The sequence below is a fragment of the Antrostomus carolinensis genome, unplaced genomic scaffold, assembly GCF_000700745.2.
Source record: "Antrostomus carolinensis isolate BGI_N321 unplaced genomic scaffold, ASM70074v2 scaffold41919, whole genome shotgun sequence".
Taxonomy (NCBI): domain Eukaryota; kingdom Metazoa; phylum Chordata; class Aves; order Caprimulgiformes; family Caprimulgidae; genus Antrostomus; species Antrostomus carolinensis.
Window position 1 is genome coordinate 2,814 of NW_010339994.1, and position 10,807 is coordinate 13,620.

The window sequence follows — 10,807 nt, forward strand, 5'->3', positions numbered from 1 at the left end:
TAAAGCAATAATAAAGGGTGAAAACGATTGGAAAGCTGTAAAACTACAGCTGGTTTTTGCTTATCGACAGAATTAGCTGCTTTATATCTCATTTCTGATAGGTAAAGAGTAAGAAACTGAGGCAGAGAGGCTACGTGCTCCGTCTGATGAGTCATTGTCTGAGCCGGGATTAAACTTGCCTGCCTCTTGGCCTGCGGGTTTCTGCTCAGAGTGTGGTTGCATTTCCCGGTGAAACCTGTGAGCTCTGTACATGTGAGATATCCTAGTGGAGCTGGGCTGCCTGGAGAGGACGTTGGAGAGCTGTCTTTGCTGTGAGGACAGGCAGATGTGGTGCATGGTGCTCCTCCTGCCTAGGAAAGCTGGAGCTCCCTCCTCTTTAACTTCCTGAAGAGTGGTGGTAGTTGCTCAGACTCTACCTGGGTTGTCTTCCACAGAACTGGCATTAAAAAAATCCCTTGTCTGGCCATACTCCAATTTCCAAATGTCTGTCTTGTTTGAGGCTAGGATAAATTTTCTGAATCCATGGAGATACCTGTGCAAGCAAAATGGGAGGCCCTGTCCCTGTGAACAGATGCACTGCTGCAGGACAGATAAAATCACAGATGAGCTGATGGCTCTTGTGGCTCAGCTGTGATTCTGTTTGAAGGAATTCATCATTTTCCCTGCTCTAACAAAGTCCTTTCTGCTCCCAGGTGATGTTGGAAACTACTATTATGGCCAAGGACATCCTATGAAACCCCACAGGATCCGGATGACCCACAACCTACTGCTGAACTATGGTCTCTACAGGAAAATGGAGATTTATGTAAGTGTGGGGCTGCTCATGAAGAGAATTATGTATGAAAGATCTCAGTTGACCTGTCAGGTTTTAATTTTGAGAGTCCTAAGTTCTTCAGAGAGTCATAAGCTTCAGAGTCATGAGTTCTCTGTTGATGAAGCAGAGGAAAGAAAAAAAAACAAACCCCAAACTATTGTGCTGATGATGTATTTCTGCTTTCTTCTAATTGCTTGTTGTGAGATGTTCTTTGCTTCAGATAAACTTTGGAGACTGGAAAATAGCTTTTCTCCCTGTAACTTAAATATTTTCTCTGTGTAGATATGTAATACAGTCTCCTGTAATGGCATTCTTGCCTTTGAAAATAAGTTTCTCTTGTTTAATGCTGTTGGTTTGAGGGTTTTTTTGCTGTTCTGGGAGTAAATCTGAGATTGGAAATGGGAATTAGGGAAATAGATGTGTTTCAAAACAAACCCTGCTCTTTTTTTTTGTCCTTGCAGCGCCCTCACAAGGCAAATGCAGAAGAAATGACCAAGTACCACAGTGATGACTACATAAAATTTCTGAGATCTATTCGCCCAGATAACATGTCTGAGTACAGCAAGCAGATGCAAAGATGTAAGCTATGCATGTCGTGCTCTAGTTCCTGCCAACGTTAAAATCTGTGGTACTGGGACTCCTAGGCCAGCTTTAGAGGTTTGTGATTAAAAAGAGTAGGAAGAGCCCCAGGAAATGGTCTTTCTCCTGACTTTGTTTTTGATTTTTCTGGTAAATCAAGCATTTTAAAAATGAGTCTCTCTCTCAAGCCAATATACCAAGAGCTGAGGAAAACCCTTTGACCTGGCTGCCTTTTTTTGCTCTGGTGTTTTGATGGAAACCCTTCTAAATTGCATTCCTGGCTCAAGAGGTGACTGAACTGCTCTGTGTATGAGCTGCATGTATTTTGTGTAATTGCTCATCTTTAACTAGAGGTGTTGAGGTGGGAAAGGGTTGTATAATTTAAAACAAAGAAACAAAAATAACCCAACTCATCAATTGTGTCCAAAAATCTGCAGTAACTCTGAAGGATTTTCAGGGCAGTGGCAGTTTGGAAGTGGCAGTGGGTTGAGATGCACAATGACACCCATCCACTTTGTGTTTGAATGGTTTATTTTGTGAGCTAATCTCTTGTTCTAACCTCTCCAGTTCATGGAAGGGCTCTTTAATAGTGACTTTAATGTTACAGAAACCTTTTTTTAATCTCTCAGCAACTCTGAGCTGACGTTCTTTGGCAATAACTGGGTTTCTAGCAAGTGTAGACAAATAGGGGTAAGGCTCAACGTTCATTGAAACAGGATTTTGGTCTTGCACACTGCAATCCTCAAGAGCAGAAAAAAAAGTTGTTACCCCATGGGGTTCATTTATGTGGAGTAAGTGTAACCTCCAATTTAGGGGAAACATGAGTCTCAAGTCTGAAGTAGAGGCACTTGGAAAGCTGGTATGAGCTGAAGGGGACAGATATTAAGGGACAAAGCACCTAAGAGGGATGGGTAATATGGTTGATGAGTAATATCCACAGAAAGACTTCCTACAGTAAGTGATATGTCTTAATACACCAAATGACATATACCAAAGTACATATTTATACAAACTGAACTGTTTACCCCTGAAGCAGATACGGCTCATAAACACCCACTCTGCTCTGTCTAGTAATCAACATTTTCTGTGCTGTGTTTCCACAGAACTCTTGTCACCTGAAGGAGGCAAAATATGAAAATTAATCTTAAATGTGTGGAGGACAGAGCTTTTCTGCAACAAGACCTGCAGAATTGTAGCCTCTGTGTAGCTAGAGAACTAGTAGAGGAGGCTCAGAACAGAAATTAGGGTTCTGGGAGACAAGCTCACCGCTCCCAAGTACAGTGGCAGGTCTCTGTAGCCTGCTTGGTGCTTCAGCTTTCCTTTTGAGGGAAGTACAGCTCCTATGATTTCTGTAAGGATGGTTCCACCTTTAATGTTGGGCTCTCTCTGGTTGTGCTCTCCCAGATAGGAAACTCCTCACTCACCCACTGCAAGGAAGAAGGAGCATCTCATCTTCCACCAGAGCTTTATGCCTGTGGTCAAGTGATTGACCCCTGTTATTAATATCTCTCCTTAGTAGTCCTGGCTGCTTTGAATCTCCTGGTGGGGAACAAGCCCAGTTAGCTTCTGTTTACACAGCAGCTCCTCTCTTTGCCAGGTATAGCAGAGGGATGTCCTCAAATACTCTTAGTGCTGCCCATGAAGGGGCAGGAAAAGTAATGAGTGGTCTCTAATTTCATTCTGCTAACGCTGTGTTTCCTGCCTGAAGCCTTGGGAAGATCACTCTGTAACCTGAAGGGCAAGGAGTTTAATTTGTTTTAATGGAAACTATGCAGAAATTGATGACTGAAGTTCTCCTCACTTAACAGGGAAAGATTCCAACCACCTCTTTGAATTAATTATTCAAACACTGCCAGTTGCCATGCCCTGCTGAAACAACTGGAAAGCAGGGACAATTGTTTCCTTCTGGTTCTCCTGATGGTTATTGTCCTTTGCGGTGATCCTTGTCCCTAACTGGGACCATTCAGACTCCCTTATCACACAGTCTTTGTGGTGACTGTGCACTGATGAGTTTCTAATGCTGCAAGAACTGCGTTGTTTGTGCCTTTCTCCTTAGGCACAGACGTGAACATTCTACAGATGTTGTTACAAAAATACAGATTTTGTTTTGTTTGTTTGTTTGTAAAAGAAAATGTTGCAAAATCTAGATTAAATACAAGTCCTTGTTACTGTTTTTATTTTCAATCATTTACAGTAGGAATTTATCCAGGCCAAAACTACAGTGCTGTTGAGAACTTGAAAACTGACTGGCCAGTGTGACGTAAAAGGAATGTACAAAGTGTAACAGACCAGATGTGGATGTGAACTTCTGCTATCTGCCATCTCCCCACTTTCTCTTGCAACGCTGGCACTCTTTGCTTTCTCAACTTCTCCTCAGCAGTACAGCAGGAAACAGGAGCAAAAACCATTCCCATTTAGAACCATAGAATGGTTTGGATTGGAAGGGACCTTAAAGATCATCCAGTTCCACCCCCCCTGCCATGAGCAGGGACACCTTACACTAGATCAGGTTACTCAAAGCCTCATCCACCCTGGTCTTAAACACTTCCAGGGAGGGGGCATCTATTTGCTGTGGGGTTGTGCAGTGGAGCTCGGAGTCAGCTCTGTAATCACAGACAGCACTATCCCCACGCAGAATACACAGTGCCTGGGCAGCAGGGCTGCAGCGTGGCCAATGTGGGGTAGCCAGGGGTGCTGGCCCCCGTTTTGCACAGGCTGTGTGTGTCTGTGGTGACCAGTGTGTGCTCCTGGAGCAGAGCAGAGTCCTGTCCATGTGCTGTCTCGACAGGCACTGCTTGATTTGCTGCTCAGGAGGAGTGTTGGTGTTACAAAGCTCTTGAGATCATCTCCTCTCTGCCCCCGCTCGTTTTCGATGTGATTGGTTTCTGGATCCCTCGGAGCGCACCCCAGTAGATGGCGTGTTGCTGTCACCACTGCTCCTGGCACCTGCTTTTCTCTTTTCTTCCAAGTCAGGAGCATCTTCTCTACAGCAACAACCTTTTTACCTCCTCAGGCAATCCTCAGGTTGATTACATTAATATTCCATTATTTGTGTGTGATATTTTGTTGTTTAAAACTTTTGGTCGCTTGTCTAGTTAGTTTTTTAAATCAGAGTGGTGGTAGAAGCTTCACCATTTATTTGTGATTTTGTCTTACTAACTCTTGTGTTCTTTTCAAGTTAATGTTGGGGAAGACTGCCCTGTGTTTGATGGGTTGTTTGAGTTTTGTCAGCTCTCTGCTGGAGGCTCAGTTGGTAAGCTCACGAGTTGTATGTGAATTTATTTTCCTCTGAAGTTGATGTATGTAACATAGTTCTGCCTAGGAAATAAATTTGCTGTAGATGGTGCTGGGGAAGCTCTGTGAACCTATTTCTGATTTCCTTAATAATTAGATCCAGATTTCTTCCCATGTGAGAGTTTCAAGTCTTGCATATTGCCAGATCACTCTGCATTTGTTCAGCATATCTTCACTAGTCTGGGTTCCTCTGCTAAATATATGAAGGACTCTGTAAGTGTTATAACAGCATTGCCAGCAAAGACTCAAAACCACAGCAGCAACAAGGGTTTAATAAAAAAAAATGTGTGATTTACAGAAAAAAAAGTTGTAAAAACCTTGCTCTGGGCAGGCATAACCTGCAGAGGAATGAAAAGAGTTACTTTATCTATTGTTTTTAACAAAAAGCCACTGTCTCTGGACGAATAGAACCTGCAGGGTTTCAGTAAGCTCCCTGAAAACTGGAACATTGAAAATGCTTTCACTATTTTCAGATAACTTTGTTGCAGAAACACTGGGTATTGCAGAACCGTGTTCCTGTGCATAGGGGTTCAAAACTTTGTGGCTGCTACTCCCACAGTGACATCTAGAAGTCTTTATTTCCTGTCATGCAGTTCAGCAGTACGTACCAGTACTGACTGCAGCATTTTTTTGTGAAGCAGCTCCATGCTCTCTGGCTGTAGATTCCACAGAATACAGAATTTATTTTGATCCTGGGAGACTTGCAAAATTTGCAGAAAGTTTCTAAAGGGGTTGGGGGAAGAGAACTTCCTTTGCCTAAATGCATATTCAGTGAATGACCTAAATATATGTTAGATAAAACCTTTCATTAAAATCTTTTGTTCAGAGCACTGAGAAATCTTGACTGTCTCTTCAGCTGTGACCCCAGCTCGAATGCTGTGGACTTGTTCGTGCAGATTTCGTGCTCTGAGGCAAAAGTGGGAAGCGGTAAAAAGTGTGTGCAAGCAAAACAGAGCCAGCATTTCTCTTCCCTTGCCTTTTGTTAGTTTGTTGAGACATCCAGTGTTAAACCCTCGGGCTTGTGCTTTGTTAAAGTACCCAAAGGCACACAGAAGCAATGATGTGATCCTAAGGGAGTGCTTTGCCCCTCGGTCTCTGTCACGGGGGCCCTTTGTTCTCCTGCTAACGTTTTTTGTGATTCTTCTCCCAAACAGCAAGTGCTGTGAAGCTGAACAAGCAACAGACAGATATTGCTGTGAATTGGGCAGGAGGCCTTCACCACGCTAAAAAGTCAGAGGCTTCTGGCTTCTGTTATGTGAACGATATCGTCTTGGCTATCTTGGAGCTCCTGAAGTACGGGCAGTACTATTTACCCCTTTTGTTTGCCATTCTGCTGCATTTCCTCTGAGTCCTTAGTGCTTTCTTCCCACTCTGCTCTTTTTGTTGCTTTTTTGGGGTTTTATTAGCTTTGTTCTCCCAGGAGGGCTTAATCAGCTCTCTTTTGGGATGCAGTACCCTCTGTCCCAAAGGGGTATGTCTAATGGTGGCACTGTGCAGGAGGCAGAAGGCTTGGAGCATTGTGTGGTTGCTCTTAGGCTTTTCTCTCTACCATCCACCCTGGCAAAGGGGGTACAGCTGTAATATGTGACAGCTTTTGGCTCAAGGCAAACCTCAGTGGGAGGCTTGGACATAAAAATGCAGTCTATTGCCTGAATCTGAATAAACTGAGTTGAATCTGCCTTCAAAGATTAGTTGCAGCAGCAAAAGCCACTTTATTTTCCTCTGTGGTTCTGTTCCACTGCTGACCAAGGCACGTGTCTGTTGTGGACTCCAGAGAGAGAGAGAGCTGGCTGGTAGCTGTGCCTCCTGGGGATTAGCACCCAGTTCCTTCCTCTCCTCCCATTTGCTCTGCTGGTTTCTGCTCTGAAGAAATGCAGTATTTTAACTCCTTTCTGATCTTAGGTATCACCAGAGAGTGCTGTATATTGACATTGATATTCACCACGGAGATGGCGTGGAGGAAGCCTTCTACACCACAGACCGTGTCATGACCGTGTCCTTTCATAAATACGGAGAATACTTCCCAGGAACAGGGGACCTACGGGTGAGGAGGAAGGCTTAGCAGAAAATTACCCTGGAATTTCATCTTTTCCATCTGTTTGCTGTCATACTACTTTAAAATCACTGCTCTCCTGCGTTTTTCCTGCTCTCAAGGTGGCATATCCTTTTTCTGATGGCCAAGGTGTATGTGTGAGGCAGCTGGCTGAGCTCTCGGAGCGGGGGCTTTGTTCCTGTGATCATGGCCTGTATAGTAATAAAACCAAAGCTTTGATATCAGTCTCTTAGCAACAATTATGCTCAGAAAAGTGACTCTTTAAGATGGCACGTTGGTCATCTGTAGCTGCTTGCAAACTAAGTTTAGTCACACAAGCTTTTGGGTGAAAGTTTGAGGGTGTCCTTCTGTGCTGTTGTTTTATCCTGTTGGCGTTTCCTCCTGTGAGTCATTCTGCATGTTAATGAATTGTGGTGTTAACTGTGGCACTCTTTCAAGTTAGCTACAGGTGTGGTTCACTTTGTGACTTCTGACATTGCCAGAATGTTCTTCTCAGTGGCAAAATGTTCATTACTTTTTTTTTTTTTTTATGTGCTTTTTAGTGGAATTTCATTTTTCTGGTCTGAATTCTCTTGTCTTCCACTTGTGAGTTGTATTTTTTCAACCCTGCCCAGAGTTGGGCACTGGTGTTGTGAACTTGCATGTAGATACAGCATTCTTCCCTGGTGCAGCAGAAATGAAATTAATATTGTTTTATAAAACACTTGGCTATGAGGGAGATAATGGAAATGTAAATATATGTATATTATTTTAAAGTAAAACTAGATTCCTTCAGTTGCTAGACTGCATGATCAGCCCAAACTGGTATTTTGGGCCGTGCATCTCTTCAGTGTACAGGTTAGGAACTAGAATTCCAGCTGCCAGTTTTACTGCCGTGTAAGAGAGTGGCTTTTGCCAGTGAGATGAGAGCCTGTGTGCTCACAGCAACATGAAAGTGGTGACAGGAGTAGATTTTTCTTCTCTGAACACTGAGGGCCAAATGCATCCACTTAGGAGTGAGCTGACTCTTGGCTCCTTCTACCAGGACAGTGTTTGTCCGTTGGAGCCCAGACTGACATTCAGATTACACTGATGGAATCCCAGACTTCCTAATTTGGGGCCCAATTTATGTGTTGCAGTTGGTTTTCTGGTGACTTGTGGTCTCTCATCTCTTTCACTCTAATAGGATATTGGTGCAGGCAAAGGCAAGTACTACGCTGTCAACTACCCCCTCCGGGATGGGATTGATGACGAGTCCTATGAAGCAATATTCAAGCCAGTAAGTGAAGACATTTGCTGAGTGATTCTTTATGGATCACACTTTGTCATTGGGTGGCTCATGGAGCTGTTCTTTGGGGAGATGGATTCAGTTTTCTGTGATAAGCTTCTTCAGGGGCTGTGTTCTTCCCTAACAATTGCAGCCTGTCATCAGTAAGCTCTTGTAAGAGCCTCACTGTTACCAATATAGGAGAGCCAGCAGCTGTGGGAACACTAGGGATGTCTTCATGTCACTTGCTGACATGGACATTACTGTGTTGCTGTGTCACTGTCCTGTGGAGAGTGTGTAACAACAGCTTTCTTGTTTAGGTGATATCTAAAGTGATGGAGACGTTCCAGCCTAGCGCAGTTGTCTTGCAGTGTGGGTCAGATTCTCTGTCAGGGGACAGGCTGGGTTGTTTTAATCTGACCATCAAAGGTAAGAGTATCATATAGTGCCCATGTTGAACTGGCATAACTGGTATCATTAGATGTCATTGAAAGGTTTTTCTTCTTAAGCTGTGAGGCTGTGACCTTTTCCTCCCCTGCTTTTGCTGCAGGTCATGCCAAGTGTGTGGAGTTTGTAAAAAGTTTTAATTTGCCTATGCTGATGCTGGGAGGAGGTGGCTATACGATCCGCAACGTGGCTAGATGCTGGACCTATGAGACTGCTGTGGCTTTGGACACTGAAATTCCTAATGGTAATTCTCCCTTGGAGCCTCTGAAACGAGACTAAGGGACAATGACACTCTAGTAACAGAGCTCAAGGAAATGATGTTGCTGTGGGAGAGGTAGCAACCCTAAGATGTTTCATTATCTCTTGATTATTACTGGGGAAGAGCTTTTGGATGCCTTGATTTGCAGTAGCTGTTCTTGTTGGCATTCCAGTCCTGTAGCTCTCCCTTCCAGCAAAAGGTACCCAGCACTCTTGCTGTCTTACTGAAATGAGAGCACCTTCTACTGAAAACTTTTGTGTGCACTGATAGTGTTTAACTGCCAAGTAAGCTTTGACTGCACTGTTGATAAGTTGTCTGCTTGGATCTGAGTTTGGGCCAGGAGAGCTTTGGCTCCTGTGCCTAGGTAAATGCAGTTGTGCTTCTCTGTGGAAGTACGATGTGCTTGTGGCATTTCCTCACCATTCCAGTGGTAATTTGGTGTTTATTCCTTTTTAACTTCCCTACAGAACTTCCATATAATGACTATTTTGAGTACTTTGGACCAGACTTTAAGCTCCACATCAGTCCTTCGAACATGACTAACCAGAACACCAATGAGTATCTGGAGAAGATCAAGTAAGTGCTCCTCTTGGTAAGACTGACACCTTCTACTGGGGGCTTCGCAGCCGTGGGTGGCATCTGGCTGACGGAGGTGTTCCTTTCCTGGCTGGCTCTAGGCAACGTCTCTTTGAGAATCTGCGCATGCTGCCTCATGCCCCTGGTGTCCAGATGCAGCCAATTCCTGAGGATGCTGTTCAAGAAGACAGTGGAGATGAAGAGGAAGAGGATCCTGAGAAACGCATTTCGAGTAGGTGCTTGTCTCTGGCGTGGTTGCGTTGCCTGGTTGGGAAGCAGACTGCTCAGAGCCTGTGGGTGCAATACTGAACTGGAGAAGTGTGTAGGCTCTAAACTGAGTTACCTTAGTAAAGAGAGGAGGATATATGATTTAGATAGATCTCCATTCTGGCATCCTTCAGTTTGAATCTCTTCCCACCTTTATGACTGATTTGGGAAGATAAAGCAATGATGCTAAGCGCTGCAAAGCTGGTAGATTTCTTTTTCCTTGGAGAAATAGCACTTATGCCAGATGATTTCCATAACAGGAGAACCTAGGCTTTGATGTGAGAATTTAAACAGTTCCTGTGATGTAGGTGCTATGACAGAATACTTTTCTGGGAGACTTGTCAGGTTTGATCCCAGAAGTTGTCTTCCACAGTGAAAATGCTGGTTTATATCCCAGATTGGCTGATGGCCTTTAGATGTGGCAGACAGATTTGCTCAGTGTGAGGTTGGTTAACCTGCTTATGCTGTCAAGTCTAGACACTACACTGTACCTAAGCCAAGTCCTACATGTGATCTGAGATCTCAGGCATGAGCTGTTAGGACTGATGAGTTAAAAGATAGGGCAGGTAGAAAGATAAAGAGTTTTTATCCTGGCCTAATTCTGACTTAACGTAGGCTCGTTAGTTCATTCCCGTGTGTAGATGGAGAAGTTAGTGCTTGGTGTCTCCTGACTTCTAAATCTGCTGAAACAACCTGTTATCCTCTTCACACTCAGTCCGCAATTCTGATAAAAGAATATCCTGTGATGAAGAATTCTCTGACTCTGAAGATGAAGGGGAAGGAGGGCGCAAAAATGTTGCCAACTTTAAGAAAGCGAAGCGTGTGAAAACAGAAGAGGAAAAGGAGGAAGAGGAGAAGAAAGGTAAGTATGAAAGCTCAGGCTAGGAGCCCTCCTAGCTCTGTGGAACTTTGCCTGTCATGTACTTTCCTACTGCACTACTGTGTGTCTTTTTCTTTGTTATTTTTCTCCCTAGATGAGAAAGAAGAGGAAAAAGCAAAAGAGGAGAAAGCAGAACCCAAAGGGTGAGCCCTGTCTCCTGGCTGTGCCTGTACTTCCTTGTGCATCTACCTGTGCCCTCAGTGAGGTGTTGTACAACCTGAGGGGTTGGAGGAGTGATGTGGTAGTTAGATGATGGGCCATATAAGCAGCATTTTTTAAGTTTGTGGCTCTGGCTTGTTACTAAACCTTGGGCACAGCCTGAGTTGCTTCTTTAAACCAAATTCTTCACTTTTTGCTTTCACAGGGTGAAGGAAGAGACAAAATCCACCTAA

At 44.0% G+C, this 10,807-nt stretch overlaps 1 protein-coding gene across 1 annotated transcript; it reads left to right on the forward strand.

Annotated features, from left to right (window-relative positions):
* The first annotated feature begins 601 nt into the window (after positions 1-601).
* Positions 602-10,807, forward strand: HDAC1 (histone deacetylase 1). Its single transcript, XM_010176036.2, has 13 exons — positions 602-805; positions 1,276-1,393; positions 4,572-4,646; positions 5,842-5,980; positions 6,590-6,731; positions 7,906-7,998; positions 8,307-8,415; positions 8,537-8,677; positions 9,160-9,268; positions 9,370-9,500; positions 10,251-10,397; positions 10,510-10,558; positions 10,780-10,807. The coding sequence occupies exons 1-13, from the start codon at positions 731-733 to the stop codon at positions 10,805-10,807; spliced, it is 1,356 nt and encodes a 451-aa protein (XP_010174338.1). The 5' UTR covers positions 602-730.